Below are 24968 nucleotides of genomic sequence, written 5' to 3'. Positions count from 1 at the left end.
ACAAAGTTTAAGCGAGCGCGAAAATGATTTAACGATTTTCACATGGGCAATCACCATGACTTACAATAGAAAACGATGGCCACATCTTCAAAAATTATTACCTCACAAAAATGGTTTTATATCATTTAAAACTCGAATATTACTTTTTTAATGATATCAATTTTATTTCTGTATTATAATTCCTTTATTTTTTTTTACCAAATTTCTTTAATATATAATTTGTAATTTTAATGTTATGAAATTCACATTCGTCCGTTAAAACGTTCAGCGGCGTGCTTTTGCTCATGTTAAAATTAAAAATTAAAACAAAGCTTTCCAGGAATATAATTCCGAAGTAGAATTTTCTTAGTATATACATCTTTTCATATGTTTGCATTTGCTTTGACTTATTCAATTTAATTCATGTTTTTCTGTCTCATCAAATAAACGGATGGAATTTTAAAAATATACATTCTACATTAATTCTTTACAGCACACACACACGCAAAAAAAGATTAATTTGAGCTAACAAACTGGTCGCCAAAGTTAGGATATCATTAAAAAGACAATTTTTTAAATGATGCTAAATTCATTTTTATGCAACAGAAATTTTGGTAATTATTACTGTATAACATCAAAATCTCATTTAATTTTTAATGAATTAAAATTTCAATTGGGAAAAATCGTTATGAAGTACACATTCCCATTCTCCAAAATAAAACATGCCGAATTCCGTAGTTCTAGATCAAATGGTTTGACCGGAAGAACTGCTGATTAAAAACAGAGGTTTCTGGGGAAAAAATTACATTAGGAAGTTTGAATTCTTCTTCAACTGAACAAGAAGTATTTTAGAATAATTTTAGAGATGACTGACTGTGTTAAAATATTAGAAATATCATTAGGTTTAAAAAGAAAGCACAAAAAGTGAAGAAATTCAAACCACTGGACCAAAATATCATATAATAATATTTCAAATTTAAATTGACTATATAATTTAATTTTTTTTTCTATTTGATTATAGCAATAATAACTTGCAAAAAAAAAATTACTTAAGGTATCCGCATACGTTCGAAGATCATTTTGCGAAATATAATTAAAATAAATACTGCATACACATGATCATTATTGTATAAAAACTTATTTAAGTAATAAAAACTTAGTTAACTATAAGATAATTTTTAAAATTGAAATTTAACAAAGAATTATAAAAGCCTATGAAGTGTTAAAAAATTATAGGGATAAAATTGCAAATAAAGTATATTGGAACGCTTTTAGCACATTTGTCTACAGAATGTACACGAATCTAATGGAAAATTTCAAAAATAAATCTTAAAAGTGAATAAATCAGAATTTTTCTAATATTTACACAATTGTCAACTCAATAAAGGGCTATAAAATTAAAAATTATGATTCAACTATGAATCATAATTTTTAATTTGATTTGAATCATAATTTTTTCTCACACATTCTCTAGAAAATGATATATGAAATCTGCATACCAAGTTTGAAAGATGTATCACAAAAAGATTTTGCGAAATCCTATCACAAGTGTAGAAATTTTATGACGTTTTTAATTGTGAGTAAAACATATTTTAAAGTGCAGAAACACACTATTTGTATAAAATTATACAGTGTTTTTCTTAAAATTCACCACATTTATACATTACATCCTCTTTTTTCTTCTCGAAAGAGATTTTTTCCCCCTGGACAACTTTGTTATAGTAGGTAGACACTTCGATTCATTCACTCGTTTCTGAACAAGAGCAGCGCACCCAATAGCAGTAATTTTTACCTACCGACATATTTAATTCGGCAAGTAAAGCTTTAAATCCACTAAAGTCTTAGTTAAATAGTATGACTGCTATATATATCACTCCTCAATGTCAGAATTTGCACTTTCACAAACTTCCACTTTTGGAAAGTATTTACAAATTGTTTACCTGAATTCTGGGTCTTCTTAACTAAACACCGCTTCAGAAGTTTACGTTCACATAACTTCATACATACATGCTTTACTAGATTCATAATACTTTTTGTCAATCCTTTCGATTTATCTTGGTACTTTATACCATTGGCAATTCCGCGATGATATTTACTCTATCTGCCAATGTCCATCGGACACTGTTCAAGCAGTGTTTGAGATTTACTAAAGCAAAAATGAAGGGGGGGGGAAGCAACTCATACACAGTTTTGCATTAAATTTAAAATATTTATTTACTTCTTCAGGCTATCCTATAGTAATTCTGAAAATCAATAAAATAGTTTGTTATTCTTACTTCCACTCCCCCTCAAGCTTTTATATTAACTTTATAATTTTCTAAGACCAGAACTACTCTCTTTTGTATATACCGAATACATTCCAGCTTTGCTACACTTCCCTTCCCATACATATACTTCACATTCTAGTAATCGTTTTAAACTTCGTCTCACAACATCTCATATCCCGCAGATTTCGCATTATTATTTTGTTAACGTTTGAACATTTAGCAGACACCGATAACTTTCTTCGAATATGACGATACAATATGTTTCGTGCAATCATGAACACTGTGTGATGATGAATTACAAATTCTTCATATGTTCGGCATCATTTCTTCATCAAGCACTTTCCCGATGTAAACAGATACAGCATACGCTCAACCGCTTAGAGAAGTATGTTCTTTTCTTTTGTCATGTAACATCAACTGATATTCCAAATTGACTAATATCGGTATTGTTTCTAATCCTCTGTGGTTTCAGTAATTAAGATAGAGAATATGATCACATTTGAGATATAGCCTCCAACAAGTAAATATTATTACTTTAAAATTTTTAAATGATATCTCAAATATTCTTAAAGGCATATAAAAATAATGTGACTCAGACATTATTTTATTATCGCCAAATTTTCATAATCCTCCGTTTTATCGACATCTTTAAGACAGAAAAATATGAAATTTATCATAACAAATTTTCTCTCAATATTATATTTGATTTATATTATTAAAATTCAAACACAAAAACAATTTTTCTAAACACGATCGTTACAAAACAAATCTTAACAACAGCAGAAGAAAAATTCACATTTTTTTTTTGAGACTGCGAATAAACTTTACTTCCGCCTACGAAACGTAATAGGATTTCTTCAATTAGTAAACGGAACTTAAGTTCTACAAAGCACGAAAAATGAAACATCTTTTTTCCCCAACCACATTTGGGTCATGGAAGGATTTCGAATGGCACGCGAAATCTTATTAGAATCAGATTGCATTCACCTAAAGTAAAAATTAGAACAGTTTAAGGGCAAAGCAAAATGTTCGTGGCTAAAAGAAACTGATATTTGATGGCACAATTTTTGATTAGAAGTATCAGTTGTCAGTCAAGTACTTTAATAAGTAAATGATTTTTTAAAAAATTTCATCTGGCAGCATCGCATTTTACAGTTCCGAAATTTATACAAAAACAGAAAATCTAAGAATATTATATTCTTATTTATTTAGCATACTCAAAAACTGATACTTGAATGACAAAGCGAGTAACCATATTCAGACGCTAAAAAGGCGGGAGATAAGACAAATCTGAAATAAAAGACGTCTTTTAATGGTATAAAAGTTCCCCAAAACAAAATTTGGAACCTTATTCCGACATCTGTTAATCTAAAATTTACACGGAGTATTTAAAAACGACGGCAACGGAAGAAAGAATTTTAAATGGAATTATTGAACTCACCGACTTGCTACCTCCACAACCAACGACTTATTTCAATTTGGCAAATAGAATGATAATCGCAAATTAATGTCGAATGCCCAACGACAGAAAAAGTTCTAAATTGTTGATATTTGTTATAAAGCATTTCGAAATGAAAACAAAGAAATTCGTCCCCCCCCAAGCGGAGCTGAAGATTCCAGTAAATAAATAGTAAAGAGCAGTTAAGAAAAGCAATTAAATTTTTTTCCCTTCAAATCTGAATTTCTTCAGGAAGAATTAAAACAATAGCTCGAAAATATACAGCGCTAACTACTGTTCAAAAGACATCTGAGTTTTAGAACGAATTCAACGTCTAAAACGCGAACTCTAATAGGATGATTTATTAAATTCGAAGCCTCAAAAATAAAAGGCAGCAAATTTGTGTAGTAGTGGAAAAAATGTACTTGATCACTTGAGAGACAGACAGACATAGAAAGAAACACAATTTTTAAACGTATAGAAAGACATTTTACGTCATTCATTCATTCATGGTGTGATAGTCCGTTCTCTCCATGAGGTGAGGTTTCAAATTATTAATAATAAATATAATTGAAGACCTCAAATGAATCAATTAAAAAAAAATTGTTACTTTGAGAAAGCTGATTAATATTAGTTTGTTTAGGCATTTATATAACCATCACATGAAATAAGCTATTTTTTAATTTGGGTCATATATATAAAGTTGCAATACATTCCGAATGTATGGCATTGTTATCGTATTTTATTATTTAATTCCCGTATTACTATTTGTCTCGTCTTTCATTCCAAATAGCATGGAAGAGAAATGGCTGAAGTTTTTATGCACATATAAAGTATATTAATCAGAAGTCATGCCTAATAAAGCTCTGCATTTATTAGTAAGCTGCTATTTCAGCCCATAACACAAATGTCGAGAGAGTATTTTTCCTAATACCAACTCAAAATCGAGTGAAATAAACAGGTTGTCAGAAGCGACATTTTTTTTTTTTTTTACATTATAATTTTTAAACGTGTGAAAGAATAAAATAACAAAATTAAGAAAGTAAAATACATTTTAAAATGTGACTGGTCTAAAAAGAATTAAAGTAGAATTTTTATTACCCTAGTGTTCATTTAATGAGATTACTTAAGCATTGCTGATTTTTTTATGAGTGAAACAAACCATTACTTACTTACTAACTTTTTTTTTTTCATGTTTTGCTTAGTACTTAAACATTCTCTTCATTTGCTTAATACCCTTTCCTTTCATTTGTATCTTCAAAATTTTAGCAATGGTAGCCATGCAGCACCTAATTAAAATGAGGGAGGTAATAGAGGAGCAAAATTGTACGAACAAGGTGCTCAATTTATATTAGAAAGTAATGAAAGCATTAAATCAATATATATATATATATTTCAATAGTATAATAATTTTTTTGTTTCTAGTAATTAGAGCCTTGATTTCAATCAAAAGGCTTTCGGCAACTTGTGGCAGTTGTGAATGAATGGTATTTATTACCATTCATTCAAGCTGAATACGCAGAAAAGCAGGTGGATCCAGATGTGGAGAATCTGCAAGCTAAACAAGACTTCCACAATGACTTTCTGTCTGTTTCTGCAAGCTGATTGACACATCACAATCCTTGAACTCGATTTCTATACAACTTCTAGCATTGTTCTGACGTCCGTAACGCGATGCTCGGCATTCCTGGAAAATGACCGGAACGGGCAAATGGTGGAGCGCGAAATGGAAACGAACTTCTATTCCAACAACAGTTGTTCGCCATTTTTCAATTCCCCTCCCCCATTGATAAACGTCGGTGAGATGAGCTAACACAATTAGTAAACTGAAAACAATACTACAGTAAACAGTAAAAATTAATATTTTTCCAAATTCAATATATATGTTGATAATTATAAAGTAAAAATTCTCGAGACAGAGTACATCGAATTGACAATACATGAAATGTTAAAGTGTGGTGGAAAGTATAAGTAATGAAAAGTGTGAATGAATTTTAGTTCACTTAAATGTACTATGTCAGCAGGCAGTGAATGTGACAGAAGAATAAGTGTTTTATGAAACAATTCAGAGAAAGAAAGTATGGTTCCCCTGTAGTTCACACTTACTTTCTAGTTCATTTGTCCATTTCAAATAAACAAGGAGAAGGGTAGAAATTAAAAGTCCTGAAAGAATCAGGAGCACTTTAAACATCAAAAATATTTTAACAGAAATAAATTACAGTCCAGAAATGAAGACAGGAATACTATTTTTTCAACGAATTCGAAATGGAACGAAATAACTGAACAATTGGAAAATCGATTTAATAAGTATGTTCTAAAATTCGTAGGTCATAAGCCTGTATCTAAGTACGTTCTAACGATGTTCTCTAAATGCTCCATACCAAACCACACTCTTGCGAGAACACACTGCAAGAGACCGCAATCTCACCAATCGCCCCAGATCTCTTCCTACGCCCTCCACCCCATTCCATGAAAATGAACTGAGATGAAATGAAAATGGGTTGGATATCCAACTTTTTAATTCGTCATCTGATTCAAAGCGGTTTGTCGCACTGATGACCGATTTTGGAACTTCATTGCTTGGCGTCGAGTAATCCTGAACGCTGGATTTAAACAAAAACTCGCACATACAAACTAATATTTGACTCCAGTGAGCATTAAGTTGCCCCGAGGAGCTCAGCTTTTGAAATACATGCAAAGGTTTTCAAAATTAAATTTGTATCTCACATTGGATGTGTTCTATGCCAGTATGGAAATTCCATGCCTAAACGAAGAAATTAATAATATTAGAATAAATATAAAAATTGAGTAAGAAAACGAAATTTTATAAATATTACCGACAATTCGAATAAACCCTGCATTTTGCAGCGAAATATTTTAGCACCCTTACATAATTATCAGTTTTTACAGTTTAGCAGAATATTTTAAACTTGTCTAATAAACCTGTCTAAGACACGGAAATATTTTTTATAAAACTGAGCAATTTAGCAAGCAAAAAGAAAAAGTGAAAAATCACGATGACTGTTTTTCACAACAGCTTCCTGGTTCAAAGCTTACAACGGAAGCTAAAATCAAGTCTTTTGTTTCATTATACAAAGTTATTAAAAAATAAAAACAATATCACATAACAGTTTCTTTAATATCTATAAATTTCTTTTAAATTTATTTCATAAAATGCAACTTTCTAAGGAAGTCCAATTCTTCCTAAAGACACTGAAGTATGTCATTATCATACAGTTTAATTTGCTTTGATGACCCGTCTTATTTGTTCCATATTTTCTTCCCAGTTCTGGCTGAATTAAACTGAGACAAGCGGTGAGAAGTTACCAGATTGAATAATACAAAATGTATTCTTTTTGTAAGCTGCTGTTTTTAGCATGTGCGGGAAATAGCAAATTCCATCTTTTTTACTTTCTCGTATATGAAGTATAAAGAAGGTATTGTAATCGAACGAAAAAAATTCGAACTCAAGATTTTGACGAATCTCCGCGTTTTAGATCTCCCTGAGTTCGAAAAAATACACTTTTGGAATATAAATGTTTATCTGTCTGTCTATTTGAAAATCTATCAATTGATGATAAAGATAACACAAAAACGCTTTGAGTTGGACGGATTTTAGACCAAAAGGAATAGCGACTATTGCGAAAAATCGTCAGACCAGTTTTGCATAATGATTAATAATTAAATCTACGTTAAAAAAAATAATAATCTAAAATTAACACATCCAAAGAAGCATCATATCCTCGCATCTTCGTACCATATAAAAATGAAAAAATCAACAAGAAGCTAGATTTGAAATCAGCACACATCCCACCCACCCCTTCAATAATAAATGTCCATAATTAGGCGATTAAGAACAAATACTATTTTCTGGATTTCGAATTTGGCATTAAATCTTAATTAAAATTTACGTGATCTTGCTGTCCAAAATCGAGGCAACTGTGACCATATTCTGTATAATATAGCATCACAATTTATTTCAATTATAATTTGAGCAAACAACTTCATCTCAAAATGCTGTTATGGAGTTTGCCGTCTCTTTCTGTAAAAGTATGTCCAAAACGGTATTAAAAGCAACAATTTAATTCAATTCAAGGCACTTTACATTAAGGATAATATGTTTAAGGGTAGATAAATAATGAAATCCTGAGGACTATCACAGCATCAACTTTTTTTGGGAGTCCACACTATTTGCATTTGATACAAAGTGCATTTTAGCAATTAAATTCTTTTAGTTTCTGATAGTCAATTCTGTGAAAAATTATGTAATATCATTGACTACTCTTCACTTATCAGGACTACTGCTACTCGAAACCATATTTCATTGTCAGAAATATATGGTCCAATGAATAAGCGTTAAGTGCTCATAATTCCTTATGTACGTATACGTGGAGAAGGGAAAAATAATTCTGAAACAAAAATTAAAGATTTAAAAAAACAAAACAAAAACTTAACTAAGCGTTTTTTTTAAAAAATTGAATGGAACATTTCGGATACAGCTTTCTTTGCTATTTAACATTGAAGATTCTGATGCGTTGAAAGTATTTTGGAGACCCCATTATTCATATATACGTGACACTTGAGATCAGAACTCGTAATTTAAGACAAGTCGGTTTATGTCAAAGCATTTAAAACAAATTCCTCAGTTGTCATATAAATACTGCCCAATTGTTGCGTTACAAGAATTCAAATGTCCGTTAGAAAGCGGCTCCTACTGAATAATTTTCGTGATAAACATGCTCTGATGAACCGAGTCTTTTTAGCAGCGACATCTAACATCGTTGCAATGATAATTCGCATGGTTATCCATGGAAATCAAATCTTTCTCGAGATGCTAGCACGAGAGATTATTGAGATATAATTAGTATTCAACGAACTGCATGGAAATATTAACGACTTAAGTTTCACAGCTAATTTGCTTCGGATACCGCAATCCGATTTATTAAAGAAAGAATATGCGCTATTGATTTGTTTTGGTTTGGATATTTATGTAGCTTGTTGTGTTTGAGATGTAACGTTCACATAATACACTAGTACCAGCCGAAATGGTCTCTCTGAAACTTTCTCGCATACTCTCTAATAAATGTACTATCCACCTATCTCCGTATGAAATTGTGAACTTTGGCTAAGGCGGCGAATGTCTCGTATAGTATTGGCCAACAACAGTTACAAAATATTGATCTTGGCACGGGTTTAGATTTTTTACTGAATCTGCGAATGATACTTGGGAATGAATCCCTGGCATGCAGTTAATAGATCCGAAAATTGTATTTGTGTTTTAGATGTGTCTTCCCCCCCCCCCCCCACAAACAGATTTGAATCAAAATTTGACACAGAACTACGATTGTAGTTAAAATAACACATATCAAGTTTTATATAATTCAGTACTGCATTTTTGAGTTCTCATTTACATACTTGTTAAAGTACCGACTGACAGACAGTCAACACTTTGATGAATTTGGTTCAAATTGGTCATAATTCCATAGATCAAATTTCACCCATCTTGCTCAAAGTGTTTTTTTATTTATCTTTATTACAAATACACAGACATGAAGCCAAAAATGTGTTTTTCGACAAGGAAATGTGCAAGAAGGTCCGAAACATGGAGATCAGTCAAAATCTCAAGTTCGATGTTTTTGATGATTACAATACTTTATACTTCGTACACGAGAAAATAAAGTCAGTTTTTTGACAGATTTAGTACAAAAATAGAAGATAATCTGTTATTTTGATACAACTAGTTATATTTGCGTTCAGTTCAGAAGCAACACGAGATCTATTTTCGAAAGGGCTTCGTCATTTTGAACCATATATATGTTTTTAACCGACATCTGAGCCACCCCCCAACTTCCATCACAAAGGGGTGAGAGGTCATTTGCGCATGATGGATTTATTGTACACCAGGTCCGCTCATAAATAAGTTATTCTGTGAAATTGGGTTTCGAAATAGGAACTTTCGGCTCCGTAGTCGACACCTAACCACCACGCAACTGCAACTCCATATTTTCACTAATATTGTAATCGTCGAAAAATCAGAACTCTTCATTTTGACAAATCTCCATGTTTCATGCCTCCCTAAATTCGAAAAACACATTTCTGGAGTTATATCAGACTGCCTGTGAACACGCTAACTCAAAAAACGATTTGAGCTAGGCAGAGGAAACTTGGCACACTCTTATCATGAAGATTTCTAACTAATTTTGAACGAAATTCATTCAGAAAAAGTCTATCTGCCCTGTTGTCTGAATATAAGTTCACAGAACTACAACACAAAAAACAGCCAAGAAGAATAAAAACTGAACAAATTTAACGTTTTGAATGTAGATGTATATCGAATTTGGAACCAAATCCGCCAAAAGGTTGGCTGGTCTGAACTTCTCACGCACGTAAACGCGATAACTCAAAAACATAACGACACAATATATGAAAATTGGTATACGATTTATGACTGAAAACGCACTTTTGCGTCTTTAATCGGCCAGGAAAAAGGCGAAAGTACATATTCGGTTTCCTGGCCCTTGCTTATTAACAGCATTCCAGCGATGAATCACCAAAGATGGACTCTTCCGTTATTATTGTTCGTCAATTCGGTTAATAATACACTACATTTAATAGTGAACATGCGAGAAAGTTTCGGGGGGACCACTCCGCTGATTAATATAAGTATCATATGCTAAAAGTCTTCCATCTTTTGAGTTAACACATTTCGAATATTCACCACCACCACCACCACCACCACCAACAACAACAACAACAAAAAAAAAAAAAAAAAAAAAAAAACAACGACAGAAATCAATACGTCAGATTTGGTCTGAAATTTAATACAGTTATAATAATGTCTAACGTATTATAACTGTATTATATTTCATACATGCCTAATTCCAATTATACCTAGTTCGTCATGTTTTTGAGTTACTATGTTAGCAAGCACACAAACGAACGCACAGACAGACGACTAGAAAAATAAATTCCCTCTACTTATTATACAAAAAAAAAAAAAAAAAAACACCTGTTGGATTTAAAATGATTAATTTGGTAGGAATTTTTTTGCCAACGAAATAGCCATTTACATATGGGATATTCTAATAAAAGTTCCGAATCAAGACTGTTTTCTGAGTTACTTCTGCTAATTAATAATAATAAAAAAAATTGTCATCAGTTAGTTTTGTTAGTGCATTAATGATCTCATCTGGGACAGGAGCAGGATAGCTTTAAAGCCTCGTTTTAAGTCCTTTTACTGAGAATTTATTTAAACCCTTAATAAGATAACAAATTTTAGTTAGGGTATTTATAATTATTTCCATCCATATAAGAGCGAAGAGAAAATTTGAGATACTTAAGCGTGCCCAATAGATTTTGTCTTTTAATTTGACTGCTACTTTAACTTAAACAGATTTAAATATGAAACAATGCACATATCTGGCACATCACTTCAGTATAATGGGTTAAACTAAAACTGAACTTGTGCCGCCTAATGATTGGTCCATATTTGTGTACCGATATTAACTGTTGATAAAATGTATGTAGACTGCATGTTTTCAGTAACTAAGAGAATTGCAGTAAAAGAAAAAAAAAGACAATTAATAAAAGGGCATTATTCCAAACGCATGCTATTCATTACTCGTCTCATTTGTGTTGAACAAATGAGATAAATCGTGATAAATGATACTTCAAAGAATGATTAAGAGCGAAGGGGGAAAAAAAAACATGATTAACTGAAGTAATGAATCCCCGCGAAAGGAAAGCTGACTGAAGCAGGGGCATTTCAAATCAGGGTGTGGAGCGGATACGATTTCATCGAAGCACCATGCGTTCTGTAACGTGCGTAAAAATAACACCAAGAGGGAGGGGATAATGTGATTCAAACAAATCTAAAAAAGCCAAGAGCTGTTCCGAAAAACAGTATATGCAGTTTAATCAGAATGGAGAACTGTTGGATCAATAGACGTTTATTTCAAAAAACGGATTTTAAATAATAAAACCTATATTTATTGCATAAAACAAACACTACCAAATTTTATAGAAAACTATACATAATAAATATAACAAAATAGAAATCAAAATTCTTTTTTTTACGTCGTCCCTACTTCACCGAAATTCCCAATAAGTGATTTTTTTTTCTCTCCTTTGAATGAGCCCCATTCGTCCTTCTGAAAACCAGAATACAAGGGCTGGATGGGTACAAAACCGGATTAATCTGTTTCGTTATAACAATGTCCCGCTTGGAAGTAATTCTAGGACTATTTTAGGACGGCCCTCGAAATCTTGATGAGGGAGATGACGGGTGACGAAGACGACACTTAAGATGACATCCGCTCTCCAAACTTTCGCACCACATCAATGAGAATACGATTGACCCATGACGTTAGATTTAAACGTTAGACACCAAACACGACGGATACAATATGGGTTTGGAACCTGGAATTTTTTGGTTCCGAAAATGAGATCTCATAAGACCACCGAGGTTATTAATTAGTCTAATATATACGTTTCAGAAACCCATGTTTATCACTTTTGAAGGATTTTATTTCACGGAGGGGTTACACGCAGTAAATACATAAACCGTTTTTCCAGAGTTCCATTCAATGCACAATTTTCTAAATCTTTTCCCGAAGTTGGTATTAATTTTTTAAACAATACTATTTCGTTTTGATTCGAAACTAATTTCCTATATATTGCTCAGTAAAAACAAATAAATAAACACAGCCACCTACATCTCAACCCTATTCTGGTGGAATCGAAAGCCGTTGAGGATTTCCTGTTTGGAAACAGACAATAGATATGTACAGATTCTAAGATTAAAAACTGTGGATCAACAATTTTAATTTAAAACAATCTATATTAAAAATGAAAATATTTACACTCATTGGGGTGATATTAAACAATATGAAATGGCGAAAACTTTCAAAATTTTATCATCTTTCCATATTTTAAAACTTTATTTTATTTGTAAACCAATAAAAGGTAAGATAAGTAAACCAATAAGGGAAAGTAAATAAAATTGAAGACCACGGTTTGGTAAATTGGTATACCAAGACCGTGATATATAAGAAGACAAAGTTGAAATACATTTTACATTAGATTTGATGTAATTTAGAAATAGGTTCATAAGCAAGTTATCCTCATCAAGTTTATAGGCGACTTTCGTTAACTACAGCATACTTTATAATTAAACAAATTTTTCTGCTGTATAGTTTAAAAATTTGCACTCGGATGGTTCCGCTCACCACCATTCGAGACAGTGTATCCTTTTGACGCTTTACTAACTTTTAGCTTTAATTATTAACAATATTTACAGAGTAGTAAGAAGATGTAGATTAATTATTTGGAGAAATTCAACGATTATATATATATTATTTCGGAGCAACCAACAAATTCTTGAATTAGATGAATAATTATGCATCGAATTTCTCTTCCGAATGCCAAAATTTAATACACTTTTACACTAATGAATAGTGTGGGTATACCTGAGAATTTACACACATCCATTCCATTTAAACAAAACGATTCGAATTTGTTGGTACAAATTACTAAAATATTCACCAGATATATCTTTTCCATAAAATAGCATGTAAGATTCCATCAGAAAAACAAAGAATTTAGAAGAAGAAAGTAGTATTTCATTTATTGGCTTCTAATCAAAGACGCTAATAATGAAATAAATCTGCAATTAATTTTAAAAACTCTTAAAAATAATAGGGTTTGTCGTAACATCCTATTATTTCGTGTCAACCGAACATCCGGTTTTATTCAATCATTTCAACGGAATCTGATAAAACAATTGAGTAGCTCTTTAAAAGAAAAACCAGGTTATTCAATCTCACGCAAGTTGTGAGCAGAGGAAAAGGTCTCTGGGACATCTAAAATCTTCAGCCGGTTTTCGCGTAAGCCTTGGTGAAATTTTTTCATTAAGCATTCTTTCCGAACCATAAACACGTGGTAAAAATAACTAAAAGGCCAAGTTTTAGAACCGAGATGGTGGGTATGCAAGAAGTTTCAGGCTGCACTTTAATTTCTATTATGATTTTAATGAAGTTAGTTACAGACGAGTCACCAACGTCCTTTGCTCTATTGTTTCTAAAACAGCTGATAATGAAAATACTGTGAGATAATATGGATTCCAGAGTAATCAAGAAGACTGAAAATGGAGGAATTTCATGTGATCTTTCCTTAAAATAATAATAATAAGGAAACTTATTTGCGATTATTACCCGATTATACTTTATCTTACGCTGCGGCATTATGTTACTTTTTTTTTTCTTGTTTACTTTCTCGTATACGAAGTTACAGAAAGGACTGTCACCGTGAAATATTCGAATTCGAGATTTTGACGAATCTCTTCATTTCATATCTCCCTGAGTTCGATAAACACATTTTGGAAAATGTCTGTTTGTCTATTTGTTCATCTGGAATGAATGGATCTAGACGAATGAAATTAGGTATATGATCTTTACACTAGATTTCAAGATACCTGTCGAATTTTAAGTAAATTCCATTCTGAGGAAATTTGGGTACTTATGTATTAACGCCATCGCAGCTACGGATTTGGCGTTTTTTGCACTAATGCGCCAATAAAGAGCAATCCTGTTGTTCGCACACAACACTTAAAAACCGCCAAATCTGTAGCAGCGATGGCGTTAATACGTAAGTACCGAAATTTGTTCTGTCCAGCTGCGCGAATATAAGTGAACACGATTACTACAAAACGAAGAGAGTTGGAAGGATAAAATTCAAAACGCTTATTTAATATTTATGGTGTAAACACCAATCAGTGGCCTGATAGTAAGGTCTCGGCTCGCGAGTCGTAGGTTTTCAGGTTCGAGACCCGATTCCACCGATGAACTGTTGTGTAAGGGAGTCTGTTGCACGTTAAATCCGTCAGGGTCAAACGTCCTTACGTTGGCGTGCTGCGGTGTGGAGAGGGGGTGCCAGCTCAGGCGTCGTCCTCGTCATCTGACCGCGGTTCAAAATGACGAGGTCCGTCCCAAAATAGCCCTAGTGTTGCTTTACAACGGGACGTTAATATAACTAAAACTAAAAAAAAAGTAAACACCAATCAAATTTTGAACAAAATCAACAAGGTGTTGATTGTCTGTCAGTCTGAACTTTCAGAAGTATGTAAACGCGATAACTCAAAAACGAATTGGTTAAAATAAATAAAATTTGATATGTGATTTTGTGGCTGCAAGTGTAATTCTGTGTTAAATTTTGGTTTCAGTCGGTTGGGAGAAAACGCCTCTAAAACTCACCTTTATAAAAGAGCAAGTAAAACTCACCTTTATGCAAGAGTTTTGATATGACCACTCCCGCTGTGTTTTTTTAAATCCCAATGTGCAATGAATCCTAAAGTTAAATTAACACGACGCCAATGACTTAGCAACCGGGCGGGTAAAGGAAGTGCATATAACAGCCAGTCATAGGGCGCGCCAAGGTGGTAAACCACCTTGGCTTGTCACGCTTATGTCCTTTTTTAAAGTCATTTACGATAAAAAAAAAAGAAATTAAACCATATCCTAGGCGCCACTTATTGTTGCAACACCTTTGCATGGCCCATCTGACGTGTATCATGTGAGAATGAATCGATTTCACCAATGAATTGTTTTCTTCTCAGTTGAATTTGCATTGAAGATCTTACATCATTCTTAGTTTATATGAGTTATATTAACGTCCCGTTTTGAAACAAGCTAGAAGGATACTGTCACAATTTAATTGCAAAAATTACATATATAAATAAGAGAGTTTGAAACCTGTAGTTAATAAGTCTAAAAGATGATATATATCTGAGACAAAGATGCCTCCAATCTGTTAGCAAGACTCATTTAGAAGACAAAACTCGGATCTGCATTTTTTTTTATTTTTTTATTTTGTGTAGCGGGTTCACTAATTGTGGGTTTAACTCAAAAACACCCAATGCTCTTCGAAGATCTTATATATATCTTAAGGAAACTTTGTGAAATCGACGAAGAACACTTTTCTGGCATGTCTAGTCAAATTCATGATTTAATGCGGTTTAAAGGCCATGTACGAATAAGTTGCATGAAGCAAATGGTTTAAATTCAAAAGCCATGTCAAGTCAAATCCTTGAATCAAGGGTTCATGATTAAAAAAAAGGGACTTTTTTAGTCAAGTGACTTTGGAAAAATTCAGGTAAAAATTAGATCCAAAATATGGAGAACAGAAAGCTTTCCTTAAGGCATTTCAGAGGCGGAAGTCCCACATTTACGCTCTATTGGGAAGAAAATCAACAGGTGCCACTGCGATGCAGAGAGAAATTTATTGTCAAACTAATTAATTTTTGAATTATGGAGATTAAGAGTACAACCAAAGGATAGTACCCAATATTTTTCATGTTCTTCAGTCAAGGTATGCCTTCTCCAAAAGACTTCCCCCCGGGGGGGGCACCTCGAAAGGAGGATAGGATGCTTCCGGCATGGTGGTTGGATCTCACCACCCTGGAGGGTACACGAAAAGGTGGGAGTCTGGCTCCTACCATCGATGACGGGACGTACTTCCTTAGGGAAGGGTTGTATCGTGGTCGGTGATGGCCCTTAGGACTCAACCACAGTTCCCGCCAGTATTGCTGTTGCAGAGGTCCGGTCATTCAGTATTTATTATCCGTGTACCTTCGGGCGAGTTGGAGAGTCAGTGATATGACTTCTCCAAGTGATTGGTAAATATATCAGCTACTACCTTAATTATATTATGCAATGTTTACTTGGCACAAAATGTTCCAAGATGAGAGAATACCAACAAGCTATAGCTAAGCCAGGCCTTCATTATATGAATTATTAAACGAATGTAAATAAGACACCAGTCATAAAACGAGTTTAAATCGGAAGGTAAAACTTCATCTAAAAGAGCTAAGAGCGAAAAGTCATTCAATGAAACACATGAAAGGCGACACTTCAAAACAAAGACATACTATCAATCAAAAAGATAATTTTAATGAAAATTTAGGTTACGAATGCCATTCCGGTTGAGGCAGAAAGCTACTGATAACCGAACCCCAATCCTATTTGTAGCCATTCACTTCATTGTCTAAATCTCATTACACACCGAAAGGAAAAGAATAGCCAATTAAGTCCATCTGCAGAAGATCAAATTAAAAAAAAATATACATATATAATAAAATGGGGACACTTATGATCCTCAGACGGAAACGGGTTGGTTCATCTTCTCGAAGAAAGGCGATAACTTACGCCAAAGGGAGCCGCATTTTGCCAAATCGGCGTTTTGTTTTAAGGTCATTAACCAGCCGTGACCTTGAAAGAGGAATGAGGAAATATCTACTTCCCTGGAACAGGGCAGGTAACGGATCTAGCAGCGATGCCTCGGAGCGGAATGGTAAAAACAAACACAGATAAGCCAGTGCCCACTGAACTCGTCTTCGTTAAGAAAAAAATGAGTCGAGAGTGATCACGATGTATGTCAAGAGAATTTGAACTCAGTCGAGTGACCCAAACGAAAAAACCGGGCCTTCCCCATTCAGTCGAGGAAGTAGAACAGACAAGTGTGTGTATCTGCTTTGGAAACAATTTTTTTCCTCGGTCTTTTTTTATTCCTCCGGCATCTTTCAAGTTACTGACGAAACAGTTGGATATGAAATCTCCTATATGTTTTTGAAGTTCCGTGGTCCAAAAGTATTTCGGTAACAAGTTTGCACAAGAAGACGCTAAAATTGCATCATTAGTACATCATCTGATAAATAATCGCATCTCATTAATCTTTAAGTTTGAAACACAATAGTTGTGTGTGTGTGGGGGGGGAGAGTATTACATATTAGCGTATAAACAGGACATACAGAATGAAAGAACTTTCAATTCACAATAGGACTTCAAACTAAGTTTAAATTGCCACAATCATTATAATGAGACGGTTGCGAAAAATTGTAGAAGCATGTGAGAATTTTAAAGAACAAAAATTTATAAAAGTAAATATTTTCTTTCGACTTTTGTTGTTGTTTTAAGAATATCGAAAATTCAAATAAAGATTGATAGTCCTTTGTTTTCTCTTTGATAATACTTCAAAAAATATTCTTTTATTCACTGAATACTTCTACAATATCAAATGCAAACGATGTTTACATATTGAGAGGTCAATTTAATGAAATGTTGATTAATTCTGTTTAAAAAATGTTTGATTTTAAGAAAAATCCAATTAAAAAAAAATCGAAAATCATATATCACATCGAAAGACAATAAGAGATGTCGCGGTTTTCTTCAATAAAATGAGTTTATCATTTTCAAAAAGAAACTGGGTGGTTCCATAAGACTGTTCCACAACAAGTGGTATATTACTTAAAAGGGCCCGCCATTAGATGACTATAGTTCCCAAATCACGCGATTTGTCGCTTGACCCAACCTGCTCCAGCTTGACAATTAGATCGTAACCACTAGTAAAAAAGAAAATGGCAAAAATATAGAATAAAAGGTGTCGCAAGTTCCAAGAAAAATGCTTTGTAAACGGAGAGAATGTTTTTCTGGTGAACCGCATGGGGCTAGTTACTTCCTTGTCTATTGTTCAGCAATCGAATGCTATTTTTCGTTACGTTGTCTGAGAACGGGTTGGAAGGAAAAATAAGAACCACATTACAATACTTTCCAAAACGCCAGCCGAGCATTTCACATCAAATTCTGGAACAGAACCATCATTCAAACATCTCGTGTCCTGCCAACCGAGAAGTTTGACTCCTTGAGATGTTGAACATTGGATTTAAGTATAAAGCAAATAACTCGGCAAGAAATCATTCAGGATACCAGATGTTTTATGCTTAAGTGCACCGCAAGGCACAATCTTAACATAACGGTCTTTTCCTTCAAAGTGTCGATATGAATGCCAACAATGCAAAATCGCACATCCGAAGATCACGAATGTTGCACTAAATTAGATATACAGAGTAAAAATTACTAAAATAACATTTCGTGAATACGTTTCAAAATCAAAATATTAAAATAAAAGTTTTGGACAAACTTAACCTAGAATCAAGATTTAGATTATTAACAGCCGAAAAGCAGCTTATTTTTTGAATGCAGATTGTTTATTGAAGGAGTGTGTGTGTGTGTGTGATGATGGTGGTGAGGGAAATCTCTTTCTTTCAAAAGCATTCTTTTCTGATGCTAGAAAACAATAAAAATAGCTTCTTTAACATTCATCTGAATATTTTTTTTCTTCTCCAAATAATATCTTTATCAAATTGAGGCCCACTGTAAAATCTAGGGTTTTTTTTATTGCAAAAATGACAGTATATTTACAGTATCTGCTTTATTAAAAATTTCAAAGGAAAGTCAATACACTCTTTTAAATCAGGGGGAGTATCAACCAGAATTTTTTTAATACATTTATCTAACAAATGTACTTATGTATTATTAACCGTGTCATTGGCACATAATAATTATGAAAGAGCATATTAGAGTGGGATTTTTACCGATTAATTTACCAGAGAAGTGGTCAGCACATAAGTACCAGAAAATCGAATGTGTACATTGGACGCCTTTTTCCCCGATCGATTAAAAACCAAAATTTGACAGAGAACTGTAAATGTAGCCTAAAATTACATATCAATTCTTATATATAGATATCACTGCATATTTGAGATCGCATTTACTTGCTTGTAATAGTAAAGTGTAAATTAAGGGGGTTTAGTTCCAAATTTGATTCATCTATCTCTCTTCGTTTTGTAGTTATCTTATATTAGGACAGTCAGACAGACTGATTTCCTCTGAATGGATTTCATTTAAAATTTTAGAAAATATTCAAATTTAAATTAAAAACCAAATTTCATACCGCCAACAACAGTTCAAAGCGAATTACAATATTCACACACAAATGGAAAAAAAAAAAAATGTTTTTCAGACTCTGGTTTGAAGCGACAAGATTCCTCAAAATTTTGAATTTTTTGGAAATTATAACACTTTTTTATTGTATACTTTGTACATGAGAAAGTATAATCATCAAAATCAAGACTGTTTTCCCGTTGACTTGTATACATATTTTTCATATGTATACAAGTCATAAGTTGTGGTCCAGAGATATCAAATTTCAATTCTAATATGGGCGAAATAAACCGCAAAAACCAACTGGAGTATGGAAAATGGTGCGTTGATGTAACATGATCGGTTATCGATCGTTGGAGAATGTCGTGATAGCTACGCGTATTTAAGGATTTAAAAATTAAATAACTAAATTTTTATTAAAAACTTTGATACACACTGTAATGCTATTTTGGGCTGAACGCGCCCTTTCGAGTTCAGTATCCAGGTAGTAGTAGATAAAAACTTTACTAAAATATTATTGATCAGAATACAAGAGCTTCATAAAGAATCCAGATTATCTTTCAACTAACGATTTGTAACTGCACATGTATTTTAACTTTGTAATTTTGATACTTTTCGGCGATAATTTCAGGAAAAAAATTATTGTTATATCGTCTTAATAATTAAACTCAGTGGTACGACAGCCCATGTGGGCCAAAGCCTACAGTACCCATATCTGCTTTCTTGACTGAGAGCCTTGGGTTGCAAGACATATGTCCTGGTTAGATGGTCAGCCTAACGCGGAACCCCAAGTGTTTAGTTCCCAAGCGTGCTTGGTCCTTAGTTTATCGATCCACTGAAGGGATGAAAGGCTGAGTCATCTTAATAGTGATCTGATTTGTTTTAATTCAATGATGTAAATACATTTGTTGATTCTTCCCTCCACACACCAATTTAAATTTTAATTATAACCACAGCAACATATGCAAAAATAAATGGATTAAATATGTTCAATTGATAGATGGTTATACACATAAATGAATATTATAACTAATCAGCAGGAATAGTCTCTTCAAAAATTTCTCGCACACTCTCTAATAAAGTTGCTATGCCAGAGAACGCCTTGCATGGCACTGGTGTACAATAGTTACGAAATATTAACTTTTAGCGTGAATTAACCATTTTTACTGAATCTATTATGTTATCCTTGGCGGTTAATCCCTGGTATTACATTAATAGTATCCGAAAACCGAATTTGTGTTTTAGACGCTTTTTTTTATCAAACAATTAAAACAAAAATTTGACACAAAACTGCACTTGTAGTCACAAAATCCTATACCAAATTTAATCCAGAGAAGTGCCAGTAAAAAGTCACTCTAATTACAATTTAAGAAGCTTAAGATTAAAATCTCTTAATCAATCATTGTTTTAAACAAAGTTCGCTCCTTCCCCTTAAAATAAATAAAATGAAAACACTTAAAAAAAGAAAAAAAAAAAAAAATGGAGTGGGGGAAACATTCAAAGGCATTTTAAGAAATGTTATCTGATTTCCCCAAAATGTATTATTAATTGCCGAATAACATTCTATGATCATTTGCTTAATTTTTTTTTTCATTACCAGATTTTAAACAATTATAGTTTCAAAAAGAAATCTGAATTTCTTTGTATGAAAAAAAAAAGTTTGTTTTAATTGCAATTATTGTAGAGATAATTAAAATAGCTTAGAAGTTATTTAGTGCTATCATTAATTATCAATTTGAAGTACTTAATAATGCATAAAATAAGTATGGATTCTTTAGTATCACAGAAAATCTAAAATACAAGAGTTAAAGGAATTGAATAGAAAGGAGTTGGATGATGAAGCTCTTGCAAGATATCTTACCTTTCTCTTAAAAAAACACTGTTGAAAATTGCTTCGTTAAACTTAGGAATTGATTTTCACTTTTGGCATTAAAAGTCATTGTCAAATTCACATAAAAGTAAAAAATGAATTTTGATCATGCAACAAACAATTTTAAACCTTCAAATGTCATTGTTTTAAAAATTTTCGATGCTAGATAGTCAATGGATTAAAAATTTTTTTATAAGACTTTTAATATGTTAAACATATCTATAATAAAAGATATGAAAAGTTAATAAAATATTTGCAGTTTAATTAAAAACAATTCATCCCCCTTAAAATTTAATATTTTCACTAAACACTCAAATTGAACCAAGACAAAAGTGGATAGTTTGGCTAATTGATTTTATATAAAAATAACTGTGAGATATTTGCAATAATGCAATTAACTTCTTGAGGTCTATACTTCTAAACTTAGAAAAGTTTGAAACTAAATCCAAAATTATTTAAATGAATTATTTTTTTGTCTTAAAAATTATGACAACACATAAAAAAACACAAGGCGCCAAATAGAATCCATCGTGGAAGGATTAAAGATTAACTCAAATAACAGAGTCCTTTTTGGCAAATAACAGAAAAACTGATACTGAAAGAGACATTCATGCAAAGTTGGTAAACAAGTGCTCTTCCTTTTTTATAAATATGAAACACATAATTCAACATAGGAAGGGAATGCATACACATTTCAAAGTTTTGAATATCTCTAGACAAAATTTTAGCTACAATTTGAATAGATAATACTGGAAAAACTACGAGGTAAGTCATTCCACTTAATCAAATAATATTTTCGAATAATTAATATATTCGAAATACTTAAATAATATTACTTAATAATGTATTCGATAATATTACTTAATAATGTATTCGATAATATTACTTAATAATGTATTCGATAATATTACTTAATAATGTATTCGATAATATTACTTAATAATGTATTCGAATAATATTACTTAATATATTTGAAATCAAATGACATGCTGTTACTATTCTATTTGCAGGGCTTCTCTATGCTATTCTATGTTACTATCAATGCCAATATTTGGCATGCTCAAACATTGGCATCATTCATTCACTTAATATTATATTTATAATGTTTTATCTGTAGCCATTTATAATGTTTATTATCATTATATTTATCATGCTTTCCATTTTTAGTATCTTATCAGAAACAATTTCACAAATTTTCAATCAATCAGAACAATCAGTATAGAAACAATCAATATATTTTTTTTTACAAAATTATATTTAAATGATGAGTGTTTAACGTCTTTGATCTTAAGTAGTATTGAGAACCCAGATTATGCACTTCAATGGTGATAAAGCCCTTCAGAGCATTTTATGCATATCAACATGAGTTATCAATGCAGCAATTAAAAAAATAGGTAAAGAAAAGTAATTAAAAGATTTAGATACAATATGTTTGTAAAGGCTTAAGAAGCCAAAAATACGAGATATTTATATGCAAGTTTAAAAATAATAATACATCTTGAACTATTTATATGCACCACTGTTATTGTGACAATCAATTCTTCTCAGTGAACCAAAAAGAAAAGGCTGGAAAATATAAAAAATGCAACAAATTTTTTCAATATGGCATCCTATCATAAGTGCAACATTTTCATTACTCCTAAATATGATAATTTGATTCATCATAGGTGGTTTAATGACATAACAAATAATTTTTTCAAGATACAGATTTATATTGAAAATATTCAATAATAACATTAAATATATAACTAACCTATATATAAGCCTCATAGTAAAAACATAAAACTCAGTATACAAATTAAAACTACAGTATAAGAGAAATAATAAATTGAAAATTTTTTCAGACAATCATTTTACTGACATGAATATAAAAATATAAATATCATACTAGTTACAAATATATTAAAGTATATTAATAACTGTATTTTCAAACTATTTACAAAAGTTTTGATAGGAAATAACAATCTATTTTGCTTTGTAGAAACACAATGTAAAAATCACAATGACATTTACACAATACCTTAAATCGACTGAAAGATAAAAAGGAAAACTGGTTTAATTGCAACAAAACAGTCAAGTAATTTTTCTATGTTTTCAAAATGGCAAACAAATATCAGTAAAACAATTCCACAAATACAATATGGTTACAGCTGTTTTCATTAAATGACAATCTTGACACTATATAATTTGGAATTATAATTAAATTAAGTATATTATAAAGGGGATTTAAATTATAGTGATAAAGTGTTGAGATCTGAGATGAAAACTAGTTGAAAAAATTTCAACTAAGCTTCTTTTCAATGAATCTAAAATTTCAGAACTAATTTTTGAATTAAAAAAATGTTATAATTCGCAGGAAAATAAAAATGAATAAAACATGTTAAGTTTATAAAATATCGCTAGATTGATATCAATATAAGTTCTACATAATCTGACGTACAAGTATTATGATGAACATTTGCCAATTATTGCTATTTTAAGCAAAATTTACCATTACCGACAACGTAAACAAACCCAGAAGTTGGATTGTATAACTGACCCTGTAAAGGTCGTGATCATATATACACCTTAATTTATATTTAAAGTCAATTTACCTTCATTGAAAACGTAGGTAATTGATGCAACCACCTTGTCGCCGGAGAAACAGATCGCAACAATATTCGATTTTCGAGTATTTGCTTAGTTATATGGTTCAAACTAGTCGACAACGTGAGAGCCATTCCACACTCTAGCCATACGTAGTGCTACCGCGAGATCTAACCGGAGAATGAAATCTATGCGCTCTTCATCGCAATTTTGGATTTGCGCCGGTGAATGAAGATTGCCAGATTTTGAGCAACAAAATTATATTCCAGCGGAAGTTAGAGTTTGCTATCGGCAAGTCCTCAATTGTTATTATTTTCTTGCTTTATAACAGGCAATAATCTAATTAGAGGCGTAATTTACTTTTCCTGTTATTTTGGATTAAAAAAGGACGAAGATGATGACTTTCTTTCAAAGGGTATTAAATATTTTGGCAAATGTCAGAAAATTGTGAAAACTGAAAAAGAAGAAAGGGAGGGAGGGAGGGGGAGAAGAAGGAGAAAAAGAAACTGCTATTCACTGGTTCTCGAGTCTGCAGCGAATACTGAAAAGATTTTGTTCATAATTCGGCCACTAGCAATTTTCATCTGTCAGATTTGTTCAATGTAACACTGAATATTTTCGTGATTTTCTGATGAATGTGATGTTATATGATTTCAATCAGGAAGTAAACGTTTGCTGGTGTGCTAAAACATGTTTCTTTTCTTTTTTTTCTTTTGTAGTCCTGTAAAGTGTGCAATTCCAAATATGAATTGCAACAGTAATGAATTTATTTTGTTAATTATATTAATTGTACTTATGTATGATGAAATAAGAGTTCTGTAACTGCTAATGATTTTTCCAATTGCATTCTTATTAAATAGAATAATTTTAATGTGCCAAATATGTCGTACACATTCAATTTGAGATAAAAGAAACATTTGATTTGTAAAATGTATAGCCATACAAATTTATTTTATTTATTTGCACTAATAAGTCTGATAATATCTGCACTAATATAAAAGTTGTGATATTTGCACTAATCAAAAAATAAAGCGTGTATGTTAGCACACTACAAG

The 24968-nt window shown here is 32.0% G+C and overlaps 1 protein-coding gene across 1 annotated transcript in view; it reads right to left on the bottom strand.

Moving 5' to 3' along the window:
• The window catches only part of LOC129976608 (all trans-polyprenyl-diphosphate synthase PDSS1-like), a 44857-nt gene extending 20750 nt beyond the window's left edge, over window positions 1-24107 (bottom strand). Inside the window, exon 1 of the mRNA XM_056090256.1 lies at window positions 23922-24107. Coding sequence (XP_055946231.1) covers window positions 23922-24047 — 126 coding nt within the window. The 5' untranslated portion in view covers window positions 24048-24107. The remainder of the gene's footprint in view (window positions 1-23921) is intronic.
• Window positions 24108-24968: the final 861 nt, after the last annotated feature.

This window comes from Argiope bruennichi, chromosome 7, assembly GCF_947563725.1.
Source record: "Argiope bruennichi chromosome 7, qqArgBrue1.1, whole genome shotgun sequence".
In the NCBI taxonomy this organism is placed as follows: domain Eukaryota; kingdom Metazoa; phylum Arthropoda; class Arachnida; order Araneae; family Araneidae; genus Argiope; species Argiope bruennichi.
Note: the sequence above shows the minus strand (reverse complement) of the source record. Positions and strands in the feature narration are given on the sequence as shown.